This window comes from Sorex fumeus, unplaced genomic scaffold (assembly GCF_029834395.1).
Source record: "Sorex fumeus unplaced genomic scaffold, SorFum_2.1 ptg000033l, whole genome shotgun sequence".
Lineage (NCBI taxonomy): Eukaryota > Metazoa > Chordata > Mammalia > Eulipotyphla > Soricidae > Sorex > Sorex fumeus.
In genome coordinates this window covers 35679442-35702341 of record NW_026606090.1, presented here as the reverse complement: position 1 = coordinate 35702341, position 22900 = coordinate 35679442, and the positions used below count along the sequence as shown (strand labels likewise).

The 22900-nt window shown below is 42.9% G+C and overlaps 1 protein-coding gene across 1 annotated transcript in view; it reads right to left on the bottom strand.

Moving 5' to 3' along the window:
- The window catches only part of CRACDL (CRACD like), a 147235-nt gene that overhangs the window by 51356 nt on the left and 72979 nt on the right, over positions 1 to 22900 (bottom strand). The window contains exon 2 of the mRNA XM_056116679.1: positions 10436 to 10515. Coding sequence (XP_055972654.1) covers positions 10436 to 10505 — 70 coding nt within the window. The 5' untranslated portion in view covers positions 10506 to 10515. The remainder of the gene's footprint in view (positions 1 to 10435; positions 10516 to 22900) is intronic.

Here is a 22900-nt window from a genome sequence, read left to right as displayed (position 1 = left end):
CATGGACTTTTGGATATTGATTTTATAACCTGCAACTTTACTATACGAGCCTATTGTTTCTAGGAGTTTTTTGGTGGAGGTTATTGGGTTCTCTAAGTAGAGTATCATATCATCTGCGAATAGTGAGAGCTTGATTTCTTCCTTTCCTACCTGAATGCCCTTAATATCTTTTTCTTGCCTAATCGCTATTGCAAGTACTTCCAGTACTATATTGAACAGCAGTGGAGAGAGTGGGCATCCCTGTCTCATCCCTGATCTTAGAGGGAAGGCTCTCAGTTTTTCCCCATTGAGGATGATGCTTGCTGTAGGCTTGTGGTAGATGGCTTTAATTATGTTGAGGAAGATCCCCTCTATACCCATTTTGGCTAGGGTTTTCATCATAAAGGGGTGCTGGATCTTGTCAAATGCTTTCTCCGCAACTATTGATATAATCATATGCTTTTTATCTTTTCTTTTGTTGATATGATGGATTATGTTGATTGATTTTCGAATGTTAAACCATCCTTGCATCCCTGGGATGAATCCTACTTGGTCATGGTGTATGATCTTTTTGATGAGTAGTTGGATTCTATTTGCTAGTAGTTTGTTGAGGATCTTTGCATCTGTGTTCATCAGGGATATTGGCCTGTAATTCTCTTTCTTTGTGGTATCTCTGTCTGCTTTTGGTATCAGTGTGATATTTGCTTCGTAGAAACTGTTCGAAGTGTTTTTGATATTTCAATTTCGTGGAAAAGCTTAAAGAGCATTGGGAGTAAGTCCTCTTTAAAGATTTGGAAGAATTCACTAGTGAATCCATCCGGGCCAGGACTTTTGTGCTTGGGGAGACTTTTTATTACCATTTCAATTTCCTTGATGGTGATAGGTCTGTTCAGGTATTCCAGGTCTTCTTGGTTCAGCCTTGGGAGTCTGTAGGAGTCTAGAAATTTATCCATTTCCTCGAGGTTTTGATGTTCTGTGGCATAAAGCTTCTCAAAGTACTCCCTGAGGATCCTCTAAATTTCTGTGGTTTCTGTTGTAATGACCCCCTTTTCATTTCTGATTCGGTTTATTAGGGTTTTCTCTCTCCCTTTCTTTGTGAGTTTTGCTAGAGGCTTATCGATCTTGTTAATTTTCTCAAAGAACCAGCTTTTGGTTTCATTGATCTTTCGGATTGTTTTTTGGGTTTCCATCTCGTTAATCTCTGCTCTGAGTTTTATTATTTCCTTTCTCCTGTTCGGGTTGTGCTCCTTTTTTGGTCCTTCTCCAAGCTCTTAAGCTGTGAGGTTAGGTTACTTATGTGTGCTCGCTCCTCCTTCCTGAGGAATGCTTGTAGAGCTATAAACTTTCCTCTTAACACAGCCTTTGCTGTGTCCCATAAGTTTTGGTAACTCGTGTTCTCATTTTCATTCGTTTCTAGGAATCTTTTGATTTCCTGTTTGATTTCCTGTCTAATCCACTCGTTGTTCAATAGTGCACTGTTTAATTTCCAGGTGTTTGATTTAGTTTTCTGTTTTTGTGTGTGATTTACTTCTAATTTCAGCACATTATGGTCTGAGAAGATTCTTGATACAATCTCTATCTTCTTAATTTTATGGAGGCATGTTTTGTGGCTCAGCATGTGGTCTATCTTGGAGAATGTTCCATGTACGCTTGAGAAGAATGTGTATTCAGTTTTTTGTGGATAAAGTGTCCTGTATATATATATACTAAGTCCCTTTCTTCCATTGTTTCCCTCAAATGAAGTATGTCCTTGCTAAGCTTGAGTCTGGTTCATCTATCAAGAGGTGACAAAGCAGTGTTGAAGTCTCCCTCTAGTTTTGTGTATAGTAAGTTCTTCCTGTTGTACAGATCCTTTGATCAATAAGAAATGGCCTTCACTGTCTCTTATGACCTTCCTCACTCTGAAATCGATTTGGTCTGATATAAGGATGGCTACCCCAGCTTTTTTATGGGAGCTGTTTGCCTGTAGGATTGTTTTCCAGCCTTTGACTCTGAGTCTGTGTTTGCTTTGACTATTGAGATGCGTTTCTTGCAGGCAGCAGAATGTTGGGTTCAATTTTCTAATCCATCCTGCCACTCTATGTCTTTTAATTGGTGCGTTTAGCCCATTGACATTGAGAGAGATTATTGTTATGGGATTTTGTCCTATTGTTCTGTTAAAATTTGGTGTATTTGAGGGGCCTTTCTTGCCTTAAAGTAGCCCATTTAGTTGTTCTTGTAACCATGGTTTTGAGTCTATGAAGTTCCTGAGCTGTTGTTTGTCTGTGAAACTGTGTGTTGTTCCTTCTATTATGAATGAGAGTCTTGCTGGGAAAAGTATTTTTGGGGAGGCATTTATTTCATTGAGTTTTTTCACTATGTCCCACCACTGTTTTCGGGCCATGAGGGTTTCATCAGAAAAATCAGCTGTGAATTTTAAGGATGCTCCTTTGTAAGAGATTTCTTTCTTCGATCTTGCTGCTTTCAGAATTTTGTCTCTGTCTAAGGTTTTGGTCATTTTGATCAGGATGTGTCTTGGGGTATTTTTATTCGGATTTCTTCTAGCTGGTACCCTTCGGGCCTCCTGAATGTGGTCACAAGGTTTCTTCAGCTCTGGAAACGTTGTAGCAATGATGTCTTTGACAGTTTCTTCTTCATCAAGGTTTTCTTCCTGTACCTCTGAGACTCCAATAATTCTTATGTTACCCCTCTTGGCTTCATCACGATCTTCTCTTGCCATCTGTTCCCGAATTGTGAGTCTCTTTTCCATTTTCTGCTCTTTTCTGGAGAGTCTCTGAACTTCATCTTCGAGCTCACTGATTCTGTTCTCAGCAGCTCTTACTCTGCTGCTGAGGCCTTCCACTGAGCTTTTCAATTCTCCTACGAGATTTTTCAGGTCTGACATTTCTGATTGCATTTTCCTCATTTCTGCCTTCAGATCCTCTTGTCTTCTATTGGCATTGCTTTCCATTGTTTCTTTTAATTCCCTAAGCATCCTAAGTAGCTCCCTTCTGAATTCCTTGTCAGAGAGGTTGTCTAACACTACAGCACTGTTGGTGTCATCTGGGCTAGACTCTTCAATATGAAAGTTTGGTGGGCTTTTGCGTTGCTTTACCATTGTGAGAGGTGTGGTTTAGTCCTTCACGTTCACTGTTACTATTTTGCTTGATATGCAGTGTGAGTTAAGATAGGCTTATGAGTTATTGGCTACTGTGTTTCTAGTGACTGAGATAAAATAGAGAAGTTTCCATCTAAGAAGGTAGCTTATGGTTCCTATGGCATACGTAGTGGGAAAATATTTCGCGGCCGTGGCTCCGGAAAGAGTCCCTGGCACTGGGCGAGGAGTTGGGAACGTCTCCTGTTTGGAATTGGAGCCGTTCAGCTTTGTTGCCCAGAGCTGGGCCTCCGTGCCCGTCCCTCACAGATCAGGGGTTGAAAACCGGCTTTCTAGCAGTATCTAGTTATTATAACCTCTGCTTACCACCTTAGCAGACACACAGAGTGAAGCCTCATTTCAGACCTGATCTGCCTTTGCCAGAGCATGTCATGCACTAATTCTTTCCCCCTCCTCTTCCCTCTGTTGGTGCTGATGGTGTGACGACTAGGAGTCACACACGCACCTGCTGGTACTTGAACTGTACTTGAGCTGTGATGCTCACCGCAGGTGATGCCTTTGGTCATGGGGTGAGTGTGCACTTGGGTCAGGCCTGACCCTGACAATGGCTCGGGGTCACTGTGATGCTCACACACAGGGGCACTGCACTTCCTGCTGCGGTGCTATGGGACTGGGGGGGTCCATTCTTTGCTCTGGTGCTAAGGCACTGAACTGTCTTAGGACCTGCATCAAGGATGGTACATTTTATTTGCTTTAAAAAGAGGTTTTAAAAGACACCTGTCTTTGAAAACTCTAGAGCGCGTTCGCTAAGTGGCTTGGCTCAAGCCTCAGGCAACCACAAGTGAACGTCTGAGCTCGCAAAGCAGTGCAGAGATGCGATAAAGGAAGACCTCAAAGAGAGAAGAGCAGCAGTGCTGGCAGATGCAGCAAAAGTTGGGAAAAGCATTCACACATCCCGCCTGTCCTTCGCCAACTACAAGACCAAGATGACTACCCTCCAACATCCTGATGGATCTATCACATCTTCCAGAAGGGCAATGGAGAAGATTATCCATGACTTCTACTCAGATCTCTTCGATAGCCATGTCCACCTGCCCACATACCAAATTCCGCAGGATGGATATGTCGTTCCCAATGTTCTCCCTTTCGAAATCCGACACGCCATTTCATTGGTAAAGAAGCGAACAGCACCCAGCCCAGACAAGGTCAGACCCGAACACCTGAAGAACCTGCCATCAGTACTCATCAATACACTGTCTCAGCTCTTCACAAGCTACCTGTCTGAATGCAAGGTTCCACCTCAGTGGAAAACCAGCAGGACTGTACTACTGTACAAGGGAGACATCCACAACATTGCCAACTTTCGCCCAATCTGCCTATTGTCTGTTGTCTACAAGCTGTTCACTCGAGTAACCCTGAATAGGATTGGCAGAACACTAGATAAAGGACAACCATGCAAGCAAGCCGGTTTCCAAAAAGTATTCAGCACAATCGACCATATCCACACGATAACCAAGCTCATTGAGGTTTCTCGAGAGTTCAAGATGCCGCTCTGTCTAATGTTCATTGATTTAAAGAAAGCTTTTGATTCTATTGAGACTGAAGTGGTCATTGAAGCCCTAGCCAAACAGGACATTCAAACTCAGTACATCAGGATCCTTCGTGAGCTGTATTGCGGATTCACTACCAGGATCTCACCATTCTACAGGGAGGTGATCATTGACGTCAAGAGAGGGGTTCAGCAGGGTGATACCATTTCACCAAAACTCTTCAGTGCCACCCTCAAGAACATCATGCAAAGACTGGAATGGGAAGGAATGGAAGTGAAGATAGACGGTCGGCAACTACACCACCTCCGTTTCGCTGATGACATCGTTCTAATAACACCAAACATCATCCAAGTGGCAAAAATAATGGCCGACTTCGACCGTGAGTGTGGAAAGGTCAGACTATAGCTGAATCTCACGAAGACAATGTTGATGAGAAACAGTGTTATTCCTGACGTTTCATTCACTCTCAAACAGATGAACATCTCCAAATGCAACAGTTATGTGTACCTAGGTCAAGAAGTCAACATGACGAATGATCTGGCACATGAGTTGCGCAGGAGGAAGAGAGCAGCTTGGAATGCCTTCAAGACCGTCGAAGAAATAGCTAAGAGGACGAAGAACCTCCGGCTCTGGGCACATCTCTTTGATTCCACTGTTCTTCCTGCATTAACATATGCCTCAGAGACCTAAGCCCTACGAAAACAGGATGAGGACGCTATTCAGGTCTCCCAAAGAGGAATTGAAAGAGCTATGCTTGGAGTATCACGCTTCACTCAAGTGAAAGAAAGAATCCAGAGTTCCAACCTCCGTCAACGATCAAGAATCAGGGACACTGTCTCGTTTGCCAAGGCATCAAAAATCAGATGGGCTGGACACGTAACTGGATTCCATTGGACGTCAAAAAATCGCATGGCTGTCCACCTATGAGATGGTCAGACTTCTTTGTCAAGACCCTGAATGATCGGTTTGAGGCTGTTCATATTCCTAGAATGAGCAGATGCCATTGGGCTACACTAGCATGCAACAGGGATGAATGGAGACGGTACTGGTGCCCGCTCAAGCAAATCCATGAGTAACGAGATGTCAAGTGATCAAGTAAAAAAGAGGTGGGGGCTGGAGCGATAGTATAGCGGGGAGGGCGTTTGCCTTGTACATGGCTGACCCGGATTCGATCCCCGGCATCCCATATGGTCCCCTGAGCACTTCCAGGAGTATTTCCTGAGTGCACAGCCAGGAGTAACCACTGAGCATTGCTGGGTGTGACCCAAAAAGCAAAAAAGGAAAAACAAAAAGAGGTTTGATTTTGCTCAATCCCTCTGACTGTTTTCACTGTAGTCATTTCTGCTTTCATCCTATTCCTTCCTTCATCTTATTTTCTTTAGGTTTATTTTGGCATATTTTATAATTTCTTGAGATAAACACTAGCCTTATCCATGTCTAGGCTTTTGTTTTTATAAAATACATGTCTAAGGTGATACGTTCTCCTCTAAATCTGTATTTGCTATATTTACATGCATTTTCATTTTTGTTTGAACAAATTTTCTAGTTTCTATATTAGTACCTTCTTAGAGCTCCAACTCATTAGAAAGATATTCAGCCTTAATTAAAGCATGTGGGACCTTTCTTAATATCTTTCTGTTACTTAATTCTAGCTAAGTACATCATAATCAGAAAATATATTCTATATGATTTGAATTCATTCAGATTTGTTGACACTTGCCATAAATTTATAAACATTCTAACTATGCTTGAAAACAGTAGGCCTTCAATATTTTTGTATGCAAATTAGAGTAAGGACTTTTTTGTTTTATTATGTTCTCAATGAAATATTTTATATCATTATTTTTTAAAAACCAATCTTTATACCAACTACAGACATAAATGTATTAAAATAATAGAATCTGTAAATTTTATCTCCATTTATTTGTCAACTTCTACTTACTTTTGACAGTTGGTACAAAAAAGTGTAAAATTATTATGCTACTAGGGCAACAGTAGTTTTTGTGAAATGGTCCTCTTTAGTTTTAGTAGTGTTTTTGGCTAAATTTTTTTGATGTTGTTTTTAGGCTACAGCTCGAGATGTTCAGAGTTACTCCTGGCTCTGCACTAAGGGATCACTCATGGCGAAGCTCAAGGGACCATATGGGATTCCAGAGATCAAACCCATGTCAGTTTTATGCAAGACAAGCGTCCTACCTTTAGTACTATCTCTACAACCCTGCACAAAATTTTGTTTTGACTATTATTAATACAACTAGGCCAGCTTCCTTTTGTCTACTATTAGCAAAGTCTATATTTCTCTGTTCTGTTGCTTTCAACTTTGAGACCTTGTATTTAAATTTTAGTTTTAGAATTAAAACTAAAACTAACTTATTCTCCTCCATTTTCTTTGTTTTTGTGCCACACCCAGCAGTGCTCAGGGGCTACTCCAAGCTCAATGTTCTGAGGTAGCTCCTGGGAGAATCTGGAGGATCTGAGAGCATGTAAGATCATGCAATTCAGTCTTTAATCTACCTCTTCGTCTCTGATCATCAAATCTTGATGGGAACAATTACTGTCATCAGCCTACTTTGCATTTGGTGTGATTACTAATACTCTATTTCAAACAGCCTGCATGTCAAAGAGATAGCACGGAGGTAAGGTGCTGGCCTTGCTCGGGAAGATCCCTGATCCCACCACAGAGCCAGAACACAGAGCCAGGAGTAAGCCCTAAGCACTGCTGGGTGTGGCCCCCAAACCAAACAAAAACTAAAACAAGGTCTCTAATTTGTGTGCTTTGCTTAATCTACTCAAATTAGTTAATAAAAATCATTTCTTTCCACTACTAGTTTGTAAGATTTGGCTTCAAACTCTGTGATCTCAGTGATGACCTGAGAAATCATAGCAGACATGACAGAAAATACATTGAAATAATCTACTCCTATTTCCATTCTTTTGTTCTGATCTTTCAAAAACCCCAAAACAGGGCCAGATCAATAGTACAGCAGGCAGGGGACCATAGGAGTGCAGGAGATCAAACCTGGATTGGCCACATGCAAGGCAAGCACCCTACCTACTATACTATCTCTTCAGTCCCCACCTGCTTATTTTAAATATTTTTAAAATAAATTCTTATTGTTCTACAGTTCCATTCCATATCATTTCCTTTCATTTAGACTTTTGGGAATTAGCTGAGCTCTTCATATATCTCTATGTATTTTCTATTAAAGCACTGTAGCACTGTAGCACTGTCCTCCTGTTGTTCATCGATCTGCTCGAGAGGGCCCAGTAACATCTCCATTGTGAGACTTGTTGCTACTGTGTTTGGCGTATTGAATACGTCACAGGTATTGTCAGGTTTTGCCATGCAGGCAAGATACTCTTGGTAACTTGCCAGGCTCTCAGAGGGGGTGGACGAATTGAACCCAGGTCGACTGGAACAGCCACGTGCAAGGCAAATGCCCTACCACTATGCCATCGCTCCAGCCCATTTTTTTTACATATTTATTTATTTATTATTTATTTATTGAATCACTGTGGGAAAAGTTACAAAGCTTTCAGGTTTAAGTCTCAGTCATTCAATAATCAAACACATTTCCCGTCATCAATACTTATTTTTCACCATCAAGAACCCCTATATATGCCCCCCCACCCTTCCCAATGCCTGTGAGGCAGATGAATTCTAATTAGCACTCTATCTACTTTGATAAGATTGATTGTTTCGACAAAAGATGCACCATTATTGTTTAGAGTTTACACCCCAAAATCAGACCTGCTGAAAAGGCATTGCGAAATAATTTGTTTTCTACAGCTGGTTACAAGAACCAAATTATGTCACGTGGTCGCGATAGCAGCTGTGCGATTTTGGATTTCTGATATTTTACTTATTAAGCTTGAAAGTATTTCTGACAAGAGCAAGATAATTATGAGATTGGTTACTGTGGCTCTGGAGGCATGGTGCCGTGGATTAACACATAGTCCATTCACTTTTCTGCCGCAAGCTGCTGGGCTCTGCATTAAGTCCTTGTGCTTCTGGAGCCATGGCCGTGCTGGAGAGCCGCTCATGGGGGGCAACCCGTGACCTCGGTAGGGCACTCTGTCCTTTCTTCAGACCGTTCTCAGACACGTCAAACCTCTCACTCTCCTCTGTGTCCCCAGCCCTCTTCTGCCAGTCTATCATTCTGTTTAATTTGTGATTAATCATTAACTGATATAATCTGCTATTAAGCTCATCTATTGAACTTTCAATTGGCTACACTTATTTCTAGAAAATCCACTTAATATGTTTTATCTGGCAAATAATTTTTAGAATTAAATATAATTCATTTTTTTTGGTGTACATACAATTATGAAATCATGACCAAGATCAAGAATCTGAATGATGCCATCTCCCGCATGGTGGAGAATGTCCTCCTCAGAGTCCCAGCCTTGCCATTTCCAGAATGTCACATGATGTCACATAGGCAGATGGCTTCAAACACTAGGGTCCTTTGCCCCTGGTGTCCTACACTGCTGCATTAGGCATTCACCCATGCTCTATGTCAGCTGCTCGCTCCTCTGGAGTGCTGGTGACCAATTATTCCATCACATTGGAATAAACCAGATGATTTAACCAAGGCAATTATGAATGAAGTTAACCATTTTTGCAACTATGAATAAGGTTTCTATGGATTATTCTTAAATGTAAGGTTTAATTTCTCAGGTAAATATTTAGGAGCATGGTTGCTTAGTCATAAAATTCACATAGTCCAATTTTATAAGAAACTGCCAAGACAGTTCCCAGCTGGCTGCTCCCTTCCACACTCCTGTCAGTGGTGTGTAGGTACCCGCACTTGTGGCTTTTAGCTGCTGTGACAATCAATCTCAACTGGGCCCTGTGCTTTGATATCTGACTCCCTCTATTCACTCTCACCCCAAGAAAACACAGAACTGCTATTCAAAGGGACAGAGACTCTGTGGATTAAGGCAGCCTTAGTCTGCCTTCTGAGACTACCTGCTCTCCTGAGCACTGCCTGGTGGCACTTGGGACTCCCCCAGACACCATCCCAGGGCCCACTGCAGAGCCTAAGCACACAAATCCTAAGTCCTGGCATTGAGCACTGGCCCTCCTGGCAGAGAACTGAGGGGCATCTCCCAGGCCACCTAGGTCTGGAAGGTTCCTCCCACATCCTCAGAGGGCTGCTAAAGGCTTCTGAGATTGGTGACTGACCTGAGATAGAAATGGCATTATGTTTACCTTTCTGCATTACACTTTTTTCTTTTTCAAGTCTCATAATTTCTTAAAAGTATCTTTAAGAGTGTTTTTATCTAGGGGCTGGCACACCACATGCCTTGCACATGTGAGGATCTTACTCAATCTCAGGTAAATTAAGTTTTTATCTAGATTTCTAAATTTTAAGGCCAGAGTTATAGGACAGAGGTTAAGGCTTGCATGCAGCTAACCCTAGTTCAATACCTGAAACCAGATATAGTCCCCCAAGTCCACCAAGAGTGATCGCTGATCACAGAGCCAGCATTAGGCCCTGCGCCCGGGTTCAATCCCTGGCATCCCATGTGGTCCCCCAAGCACCGCCAGAAGTAATTCCTGAGTGCAGAGCCAGGAGCAAGCCCCGTGCATTGTCGGGTGTGACCCAGAAAGAAAAAAAAGAAAGAGGCTTGATTTTACTCAATCCCTTTGACTGTTTTCACTATTGTCATTTCTGCTTTCATCTTATTCCTTCCTTCATCCTATTTTCTTTAGCCCTGACTCTCCACACCCCACAGGCTGGGGCTGGCTGCTCTGCCCTTCCCACACCCCTAGGGGCTGCTGGAGCAGAGGGAGGGAGGGTCTTACCTGTGCTGTCCTCCCCAAGTCCCTCTGCAGCTTCCCGAAGCTTGACATCCATCACCCTCGTGGAAATCATAGTCAGCTCACTGAAATGCAACAAGAAATCGTATTACAGCTACTGTCTTACTGTTCGGCATGTTGCTAAATCCATGGTGAGCAAAGTGGAGGTGGACAGTGCTCTTGCCTCTGATCTTGCCTGCTCACACCAGCAAAGACACATTCTGGGGCAGAGTCCGGGCCAGTCCAGGCCCACAACAAACCCACTCTTCAAGATTAGGCACATAGGCAACTAGCCATCCGCTGACCCAGGCCATTTAATGACAAACAAGTAACTATATCAAATGCTTCACCAACAGATGCAGAGCAGGTTAAGTTAGTTTCTTCGAAAATTAGTTTTTAAAAATTATGCTTTTTTAAAAAATTAGGGTGTTGGGAAGATCCACCCAGGATGGAAGATGCATGCTGAAAGTAGACTATAGACCGACCATGATTGTCACTCAATTCCTCTTTTGCAAACCACGGCACCCAAAAGGAGAGATAGAACAAAAGGGAGTGCCCTGCCACAGAGGCAGGATGGGATGGGGGATGGGGGATGGGAGGAATACTGGGATTAGGGGTGCTGGAGAATGGGTACTGGTGGAGGGATGGGTACTCCATCATTGTATAACTGAAACCCAAGCACAAAAATTCTTAAGTGTACAACTGTACCTCATGGTGTTTCACTAATAAAATTTTTTTAAAAATTTACATAAAAATTATGCATATCACTTGTTCACAGTAGAAATTTTAGAAGATAAAGAATTGAAAATCACCCAGAGTCCTACAATCAGAGAAAACGTGTAACATTTTACTGTTGTTTCTTCCCTCAGAGTTCTAGGCAAGTGTTTGTGTACATACACTGTGAACTTCTGATTGTCTTATACCCATGAAAATTCTTTCCAAGTTGGAGGCAGAGAGATAGCACAGTGAATAGAGTGCTCAACCCAAGTCTGATTCGTCACATCCCAGACGGTACCCCAAGCACTACCAGGGGTGATTCCTGAGTGCAGATCAAGGAGTAAGTGCTGAGTACCACCTGCGGCAGAGTTCAGGCCAGTCCAGGCCCACAACAAACCCACACTTCAAAGTCTGGTGAGCACTGTAGGGTGCTCCCTGGGACCTCAACACTGCTTGGAAATCTTTCTCCCCAAAATCTCTGACCTATGAAGAAAATAAAGCAAATGCTGGTTGATACTTCTGCAATATAATGTCGAGTTCATTGGCCCTGCTTTCTTGGGTTGACTTTTATTTATTTGGTTTTGTTTTTCTGCCCACATTCAACCATGCTCAGTGGTAACTCTCAACTCAGTTCTTTTTTTATATTTATTTATTTATTTATTTATTTGCTTTTTAGGTCACACCTGGCAATGCACAGGGGTTACTCCTGGCTCAACACTCAGGAATTACCCCTGGCAGTGCTCAGGGGACCATGTGGAATGCTGAGAATCGATCCTGGATTGACCGCGTGCAAGGTAAATGCCCTACACACTGTGCTCCAGCCTCTCAATTCAGTTCTTGGGACTTGCCCCTATGATGCCCAGAGGTGCCAAGATCAAACCTCTAGCTCTTTAAGACTGCTCCCTGGGCCCAACATGACTTCTATCTAATATCTTCCCCTACTCAACAGTTTCTGACTCCCATTTATTTGGAAAACTATTTCTTTTTTTATGACATGATCATATTTATTTATTTAAATTTTTATTAGTGAAACACCATGAGGTACAGTTGTAGAATTACAATTTTTTTTCTTTTTGGGTCACACCCGGCAATGGACAGGGGTTATTACTGGCTCTGCACTCAGGAATTACTCCTGGTGGTGCTCAGGGGGCCATATGGGATGCTGGGAATCTAACTCAGGTTGGCTGTGTGCAAGGCAAAAGCCCCTACCCACTGTGCTATTGCTCCAGCCCCCTTAACTGTTGTCTTAATCTTTCCCACCCCCACCCCTTCCCCTCTCCTCCATCCCCATCAGTGCTAAGGGCTATTCCAGGCTTGTTGCTCAGGTGTCTTTCCCAGGGATCAAACCTCTTGCATGCAAAGAAAGTACTCAGCCGGTTAATGTGTGTCTTTGGCCCCTGAGGAGTGCATGTGTTTGAATGCACAGTTTTTTGTTGTTGTTGTTTGTTTTTTTGGTTTTTTTTTTTTTTGCTTTTTTGGGTCACAGCCGGCAATGCACAGGGGTTATTCCTGGCTCTGCACTCAGGAATTAATTCTGACGGTGCTCAGGGGATCATATGGGATGCTGGGAATCAAACCTAGGTTGGCCGCGTGCAAGGCAAACGCCCTACCCACTGTACTATCACTCCAGCCCCGAATTACAAATTTTTGTGCTTGGGTTTCAGTTATACAATGATCGAGTACCCATCCCTCCACTAGGGCCCATTCTCCACCACCACGAATCCCAGTATCCCTCCCACCCCCCATTTCCCCATCCCACTCTGTGGCAGGGCACTCCCTTTTGTTCTCTCTCTCCTTTTGGGTGCTGTGGTTTGCAAAAGAGGAATTGAGTTACAATCATTGTCAGTCTATAGTCTACTTTCAGCATGCATCTTCAATTCTGGGTGAATATTCCCACACCCTTTATTTGGTGCTCCCTTCTCTATCTGAGCTGCCTTTACCTCTAGAGTGTGTGGCTGGCCTCCATGCCATGGAGTAAACCTCCTGGTATTTATCTCAGCTATTCTTGGGTGTTAGTCTCCTATTTTGTTACTTTATGTTCCCCAGATGAATGCAATCTTTCTATGTCTGTCCCTCTCTTTCTGACTCATTTCGCTTAGCATGATACTTTCCATGTAGTACCACTTGTATGTAAATTTCATGACTTCATCCTTTCTAACAGCTACATAGTACTCCATTTTGATATGTACCAAAGTTTCTTTAACCAGTCATCTGTTCTCAAGCACTCAGGGGAAAACTATTTATTACAAGTAGTTACAATGAGCTCTCACACTTAAAAGGGGGGCTCAAATATTTAATTTCCCAACTAATACTTACTACTTATACGTAGTACAAAATGGAAAAAAAATGGTAAGATATGGGGAAAAAAGACTTTGACAGAGGAAAGAATTTGTGGGCCCTTACCTAACTCAAGTCTAATATTTAGACGCCAGTGGAGAAGAAAAACTATAAAGAGCAAGAAGGACAATGAATTTGGGGAAGGCTGAGGTGCCAGAGTTGACCTTAGTCCTCTCAGGCTGACACTGAGGATGATCCAAACATTCTCTACTTATCAATCATGAACATTGGGCCAGAGAGATACAGCAGGAAGAGTGCTGGCTTTGCATGAGGTTGACCTGGGTTCAATCCCCAGCACCACATATGGTCCCACAAATGCCACCAGGAGTGATCCTTGAGCACAGAGCCTGGAGTAAACCCAGAGCACAGCCAGGTGTGGTCCTCCAAAGCCCATGTAATAAAATAAAATTTTAAAAGTAGCTTTTACAAAGCATATAGCCTATCACCAAGGTAAAGGTAAAGGCCCTCCCGTTGATCGTCGATTTGCTCGAGCGGGCCCAGTAACGTCTCCATTGGAGACTGTGTTGTTACTGTGTCTGGCATATCGAATACTCTCGGTAGCTTGCTGCCTATCACCAAATGCTCTATTTATCCCCAGCAGTTTTAACTGTCCCATTCTGGGAACAAGAACATGTCCATCTTTGGTAAGTTTGCTAACGGACCCGGGATACAAGGCTGGAGTCATATTATCCCTGCCTCTTGCTAGGCATAGGGAGAACCTCGAGCTTTTCCTAGAGGGACTCAAAGGAAGAAACTGGGGAATCCAAAGGACAGAGCTTCTTGCCGAAGCGGCCCTGTCAACTGGCAGCTAAGCCACAGTCTGGGTGCCATGGAGACGGCCAGCTGGATATGACAGGATATCTCAGTCTGAAAAATGGGGTGTGGCATGGACATGATATGCCAACCAGCACTTAAGTAATCATAATGCTACTTTCAAAATGTCCAGCCTCCTCTGAATATTTTTCTTTATTTTTTAAATCATTTTATTGAGGTTTAATAATACCTTTTTAAACTATTTTTATTGAGATCTCACAATACTGCTCATCATATGTTTCACTCATACATCATTCCAATAGCAGACCCACCCACAGAGAGACCTCCCTTCACCTGTGCCCCAAAGACCCTCCCAACTACAACACCCCTCCCCCCCACGAACATGAAGCTCAGTTTTATAGAGAAAATCTTCAGTTCAGATGACTTTGCTCTGTTGTTACTCTCTTCCTGTGTTTTGTTTTATCCCACATATGGGAAAGATTTCCATTTTTTGGACATTTTAATACAATGTTTCCAGGCAGGACAGAGAGAGGCAGATGTGTGTGAGAGAGTGTATGTTCAAGTCTGATGGGCCAATTCCACCCACTGAGCCTGGGGCGCCTGAAACTCACACTTGTTTCTCACTGAGGTGAATAATGTGGTGATATAAGGCCACACGGGGCTGAGGGCAGGAGCCCCAAGAGACAGGGTCCTTGCCTTGCTGTGAGGGACAGCGTGGGGGGCCCAGGTGCCAAGGAACCACCAGCCTCAGGCAGGATGCAAAAGTCACTCTGCAAACCAGCCAAGCCCCACCTCATGTGGGAGGTTTGAAAGGTGCTCAGACTGGGAGACAGGCAGGTTATGGCACCCTCCCTGCATGTGGCAGTCTGCAAAGGCCCCCTGAACACAGCTGGATATGACAACCCAAAATCCCCAGGAAAAACAAGCACACACCAAATGGTGCTCCAATATGAGACAAAGACCCAAGGTCAGGAGAACTGGTCCTCAGTTGAAAGCTTGCCACAGGTGGTGGTAGTGATTGGGGACCACCACAACAATGGTCACTCTGGACAAGAACTGAGCGCCAAAAGTAGGTAAAGGGACAAACCTGATGACCTTTCAGTACCTATAATGCAAAACATAATGCCAAAAGGAGAGAGAGACACACAGAGAGAGAGAGAGAGAGAGAGAGAGAGAGAGAGAGAGAAGAAAAGTGTCATTGACTGCCACAAAGGCAGGCTGGAATTGAAATGGTGGGGGAGGGAAACTGGGGACATTGGTGGTGGGAAATGTACACTGGTGAAGGGACAGGTGTTGGATCATCTATGACTGAAACCCAATCACGAACAACTCTGTAACTGTATAGCTCATGGTGATTCAGTAAAAAAATAAAATAAAATAAAAACATTTTTTAAAAAGGTGCTTATCCCAAGAATAGCCCAGATAAGTACCGGAGGTTCACTCCATGACTTGGAGGCTAGCCGCACATGCTAGGGGAAAAGGCAACTCAGATAGAGGAGGGAGCACCAAGTAAAGGGTGTTGGGAGGATTCTCCCAGGATGGGAGATGCATGCTGAAAGTAGACTATAGACCAAACAGGATTGCCACTCAATGCCTCTTTTGCAAACCACAGCACCCAAAATGAGAGATAAAACAAAAGGGAATGCCCTGCCACAGAGGCAGGGTGGGATGGGGGGATGGGGGGTGGGAGGGATACTGGGATCATTGGTGGTGGAGAATGGGCACTGGTGAAGAGATGGATACTCAATCATTGTATAACTGAAACCCAAGCACAAAAATTTATAAGTCTACAACTGTACCTCATGGTTTTTCACTAATAAAAAAAAATTTTTAAGGTGCTTATGTTTTTAAAATCACACCTATTTCTCATTCTTCTTCTTTTGCCAGGTACCACAGTTCGTGGTTCTATTGCAGTCATTATTTCAAGCCCGGGAGTGGCTGCAGCCCCCCTCTGCTCCCCCCCCACCCCCCTGCCTTCCCGCCATCACAGCCCTCCATCTTTCACCTGCCTCCGGCTCTGTCATGTCCCAGGACTTCTCCACAGCGATAAAGAGAACAGAACAAAGGGGCAAAGGTCTCAGCAGAGTCGCCAGAGCTGAACTTTCCGCTCTCCCTGTGCACTGAACAGAGCTGGCAGCACCTCAGCACAGGCGGCCCAGCCTCCCCCAGAAGACAGGCGTCGTGCAGCGAGGGCCAGAGCACGGCCAGGCCATAAGCAGTGGCCGTGCAGTTGGACGCTTCAGATACGTCCCAGGTGACACAAGGAAGTGGCTTTGGTGGCCCAGCAACATGCCCTAGAGAATGCAGATTCCTCCACGCACAGCAGGAGTCCTGGGAGAGCAGAGCAGGTACCTGCACCCCACCGCCCCTCGCGCCCCTGCCCTCGGTGAGCTCCTGTCCTCTTCCTCTTGCACCCGCTACTTGCCTGCCCCCACCGTGGAAGACTTATTTTTCACTCTGGAGAGGACCTATGGGCCTCTTCTGGGTTCCCGAACACTCATCAGGTCTTGAGGCTGCGGGCCCCTTGCAGACCATGCCCTTGGTAGTGCCCAAAACCAGAGTCCTGCACCCACAGATGCTTCCTGGGCCTTGCTCCCCACCACAGCTCCTCCTCAGCCGATGACAAATTCCAATGTCAGTTGCAGCCTGTGTTGAAAACGTCTACAAAAGCTTCTTTCTGGGCAGAGTGGGGATGGATGTTCCTATGGTATTTTAAGGGTTCCAATCCATTATATGTATAGAAACAATGTGTAGGAAAAGGCCCACAACCTGGTTACATACCCCCAAGTTCTTAACTATGTACAAAGACCTCAATATTCACTTCAACGGACAGGCTGTGCCCACGCTCCCGTGGCATTTCTTCTTTGCCCGTGTTCCCTTCTGGAAGCGCCAGGGTGGTCACTAGTGACTTGCTTGTAAGGTGAGTGTCTACCATCCCCTCTCTTTCAAGCCTGGGAACAGGGGGTCCAGGGCAAATGCTAAGACCCATCAGATCCACTGTTCTCTTTCTAGCACCCAAGCTGGAGGGACTTGAGCTGAACAGAATGGAGCAGGAAAGATGCGCTTTACAATCCAGCTGGAGACTGAGGAAATCCCTCTTGGGGTGACAGACGCTTGACTCTGCAAAACGCAAGTGATGTCCTAGCAGGAACCTGGTCAGCCAAGTGGGAAAACAACTATATTTTGTTTGCAGAACAACCAGCTTCAGAGAGCTTAAAAACAGATAAATAGGGATTCAAAAAGATGGTATTCTTGGTGAGACCAAATCTGTGTGCTTCTTTTGTGCATTATGGACTGGTGAAAGTGGATCCCAGCTTCGCCTATAGTTGAAATTGAACGTATAATGGCGAATGATGAAATAAATGATGAAAATAAAAATTAAGAATCTTTAAATAAAATTATCTGTCTTTAAATGAACTATTAACCGTGATCACAGATCTGTAAATACAGTGTATTTTGTTTCAAAGAAAACCAAACAGATGATTATATGCAAAATCAGCTAAAGACCATACAGTCTTTAAACAATCACCTAACCAAGCTCGTGTGATGGTACAGCAGATAGGACACTTGCTTTGCACGCAGTCAATCCAGGTTCAATTCCCAACACCCCATATGGCCTCTTGTGCCCTGCCAGAAGTGATCCCTGAGCACAGAGCCAGGAGTAAGCCCTTAAAACAGCAGGTGAAGTGCCCAAACAAAACAAAAAATCACCTAATTATTGGAGTTTCTTACTTTTCAATGTTTCTCTCGATACACTGAGAAACTTGAGTGTGAAGCTCACTCTTCTTCGAGGAGCACTCCTTGGGGACGGGCCTCTGCGACATCCAGCTTCACATCTGGCTTAGTGTGCGGCCACAAAGGTGGCCTAAAAAATGCCACAGAGTGAATGAACCAATTGGTTCACTACAGGACATCCTCGCTATTCTCAGACGTCAAAAGTGCTACAGCACCTAAGAGATAGATTTTGATGATGCTCTCTTAAGTTGAGAAACCATTTATCAGTGCGCTTGAGTTGTGTGTATTGTGTATATTTGGGTGAGGAGGAGAAACTGTTGTTGTTTGCCTGAAAATGAGACTAATACTGAATTTGCATCTTGCAGGCCCAGAGAATGTTTCTAGCATCACACATTTGCAGATGTCTTTCATCCTCTTCACACCCTTGCAAGAAAGGACCTGCCTCCAGTGAGCTTTCATCTACTGCTTCCAGACAGGACCCTTTCTGGGATGCCTATGGGAACCACACGCCCCAGCACAGGTTGATCAACGTCTGTGTCTTCAACCTACATCCTTGAAAGCAACTTGGATTTTAGCCTTGAGCTCAATATTCTCTCTTTCTCACTACATAATGCCTGTATCTAAGCACATAGAGCAAAATTTACAAGCGCACAAAACAGAATGTAGAGGGAAAGTCCTGGCTGAGAGTACAACACACATTGCAGAGCACATTTAGCTCAGCAGAGCGAGGCTCGGGCCTCGGGAGCCTACATGCAACCAAACACAGGATGCATGCGGACAGTATGACATAGGCATCAGTATGTATGTATAAGAAGAATAAGCAAGATACATAACATTAGAAGGAAGCAGCACTGTAATGTAGACTATTTACAATAGTTTAATACCGGGTGGGGAAACTTTTTCTGCCAAGGCCACTTGGAAATTTATAAAAATTATTCACAGACCACACAATAGAGGCAGAGGAGGCACAATCAGAGGACAGACAAAAAATATCTGTCTCATCATGTACCAGGGCCAGTTCACATGATTTTATGAGAACTTTTGAGCCTATGGGCCATCTATTCCCTACTCCTGGTTAAATATGTGAAAGTAAATTAATGTTAAAGCTGTATCACCAAAGAACAAAAGTAACAAGGTGGTATATAAAATAATGACTCAGATAGCACAGTGGTAGGGCGTTTGCCTTGCACGCAGCCAACATGGCCGACCCGAGTTCAATTCCTCCGCCCCTCTCGGAGAGCCCGGCAAGCTACCAAGAGTATCTCGCCCGCACGGCAGAGCCTGGCAAGCTCCCTGTGACATATTCGATATGCCAAACACAGTAATTACAAAGTCTCCAATGGAGACGTTACTGGGCCCGCTCGAGCAAATTGATGATCAACGGGAGGGCCTTTACCTTTATCTTTACATATATTAGCAAAATTATTAAAATGATGTATAGAAAGGATCATACCTGATGATCAAGTGTGATTTACTGTGAATTCAAAGTTGCTTTAACATGTAAGAGTCAATTAATACAACAAGAATTAACAGAATAATACAACAAACCAACAGAACAAGACAAAGTACCACATCTCGGTGGATGCATAAGTAGCACTATAGCACTGTCCTCCCTTTGTTCATGGATTTGCTCGAGTGAGCACCAGTAATGTCTCCATTGTGAGACTTGTTGTTACTTGTTGTTACTGTTACTATTTTTGGCCTATCCAATACACCACAGGGAGCTTGCCAGGCTTGGCCTTGCGGGCAAGATACTCTCGGTAGCTTGCCGGATTCTCTGAGAGGGGCAGAGGAATTGAACCCGGGTTGGCCGTGTGCAAGGCAAATGCCCTACCCGCTGCACTATCGCTCCAGCCCAGATGCATAAGTAGTTGACAAAATTCAACTTTTCATGATACAAAAACTCAATAGACTAAGAATAGAATGTCTCAGCCTGATAAAAACAAAGCACAAAAATGCTAGAGTAACTCAATATTCAATGGCGAGAAACATTGGCGAGAGGCTAAAAAGGCTCCTCATAAGATGAAGAAAATGACAAGGACTTGCATTCTCAGATATCTATTCAACTTTGTCCTGGAGATTCTTTTTTTTCACATTTTTCAGTTTGTTTTAACTTTTATTTAAACACCATGGTTTACAATGTTGTTCATAATACAGTTGTTTCAGGCATTAGTGTTCTAATACCAATCCCATGGCCAGTGTGACCTTCCCTTCCCCGTTGCCCCCATTTTCCCAACCGCCTCCCAAGTCTGCCATGAAGCAGGCACAAACGATACACTTTATTGATTGTTACAACTAAATGGCTAATAAGCAATAATACTCAGTAAAAGACAATTTGTGAAAATTATTGTGTCTTACCATGGGGTCATTAGTCTTTGCCTGAAGGTTTACTATGTTGTTTGTTGTTAGTTGAGCCTTCTGTGTTATTATTTGTTTACTGTTACTCAGTTGGCTTCTATGTTAATCTCCCATCTAATTTGGTGTGCTGGGATTGTATAATTTGGAGGTGTCATGTGGCAATGTCACCTGAATCTGTAGCACACAGCTGATGAGTTTACTTGGTGGCTGTGGGATGTGGCTGCCCCAAGTTCCTGGGCTACAGGGGAGATTCTTAATTAGGGAACAAAATAATTAGGGAACAAAAAGAAACAAAAAGCATAGATATCAGAAAGGAAAAAGAAAAATTGTTCTTATTTGTCTACAACATGATTTTATATATAAAAATGTTAAGAGACTTATTACAAGTCACTAGAAATAAAGTATATATTCAGAATTAAAAATATAAAAAGTCAATTTTATAAATGCTAACAGTAAAAAATTAAGGACTGATTAAATTTATAATAATATCCAAAGGAATGAAATAAGTTGAAAAGATCTAACCAAACAGGTGAAATACCATAACATTGGGGAACGAATTAAAGCAGAAATAAACAAGTGAAATATTCTATGCTCATTAATCAAAACCCTTATTTCACAGATTTGTTTATGTTTAGTGCAGCCCCTATCAAAATCCCAGATGCTTTTTTTTTCAGAAGCTGTAGCAGATAGGGTGCTTGCCTTGCATGCAGTCTACCGGAGTTTCATCTTTGGTACCCCATCTGGCCCTCTGAGCTTGCCAGGAGTAATCCCTGAGTGAAGAGCCAGAAGTAAGCCCTAATCACTGCTAGGAGAGGCTGAAATGCAAAAACAAACAAAAAAGCTGATTTTAAAATTCTAGTGGAACTACAAAGGATACAAAGCTATCTTTAAAAAGAAAAAGGGTGGAAGAATTTATACATCCAAACAAAATTGCACGAAACTTACATAAAGGTAATTATATAGATCAACAAACCCTAAATCCATAAGTTTATGGGGAATTGATTGTCAACAGACTGTTAGACAATTTATTGGGGGGAAGATTCATTTTCTTAACAAATGGTACTTGGAACACTGACAGACAAAACCTAATATGTACTTCTATCTCAAATTATGCTAAAAAATAGCTCAGAATGAATCACTTAAATATGTGATAAAACTGTTCAAATAAAGCGGGGGGGGGGGATGTGTGAGTGTGGGTTAGACAATGATTACTCACATGTAAGAAGAAAAGAGGGGAGAAACTAAGTTTGACTTTATCAAAATTAAAAAGTGCTTTGGAGCCAGAGAGTTTTGTGGTTAAGGCTTGAATGCTACTGTCTGGTTCTATCCCCACAAGAATACATAATCCCCTGAGCAGCACCATGAATGACACCTGAGCACAGAGCCAGGGTAAGCCCTGACCACCACCAAGTCTGACCCTCCTCAAACAAAGATAATTATAAATGCTTTCTCTCAACTACTCTATCAGAAGAGCACAGTGCTCACTACAGTAGAACATCTGCTAGAATTGTAATGATAGAGCAGCAGCTTCCCTAGAAAATGAGGACATACAAATTAGTAGAATATTTCATATTTTTCCTTACGCATAAATGTAAAAAACAGAGATAACACTCAACTTTTTTTCTAAAGTGCCTAACTACCAAGGAACACAAATATTAAATTATAAAAGTCAATGATAAGGGAAAAAATTGAAGGTTGTTACGGAAAAGAAAAAACTTTTCATCAGACTTCTAAGTAGAAACTCCATAGGCTGGAAGAGACAAGAGTGGCATATTCAAAAATGCCAGTCAAGGATGTCTTTTCAGGAAAAACTATCATTCAAATATTTTGGAAAAACAAAGGCCTTTCAGACAAACAAAAGCACACCACTGTCATCACTGCTGTGTAAGAAATCCACATGGAAAAAGAGACAAAAGGTAAAGAATATCTCAAGCATGGAACAAAATAGTAATGCAGTTGCCCAAATGAGAACAGCACAACAGTGATATAAAACAACAGACAAGAGGGGAGAAAGCAAAAGAATGATATAGTCAAATGATGATATGCCATTACCAGCACAGAAAATACTGCTTTAGATATGAGTATGTTAGAATCTCCATGGTAACCTCAAAACAAGAATCTGGGGCAGGGATTCTTGTTTTCAAGAATTCAGAGAAAATTTCAAGGTTCAGAGAAGGAGAGAGAATTTTCAAGGGAAATTATCCACATGAAAAGAGAGAAACCAATGGGGAAAAGACAACCAATTATGAAATAACAACAGAAAACAGGAAATAATATGGGCAATAAGAATCACCTACACTCACCTTAGACGTGAATGGTCTGAACTCATCAATCAAAAAAACTAAGTGGCTACATAAATAAAAAAGCAGGGTCTGTCTATGCAATGCAAACAAGACTTTCACATCAGATATAAAGACAAATACAAACTCAGAGTGAAAGGCTGGAACAAGGCTTTTGTTTGATAAAACAGATTATCAACTAAAAAGTTGGATACTACATATTCAAGTGGTTGACACATCAAGAAGAAATAATGACAAAGCAAGAGATTAG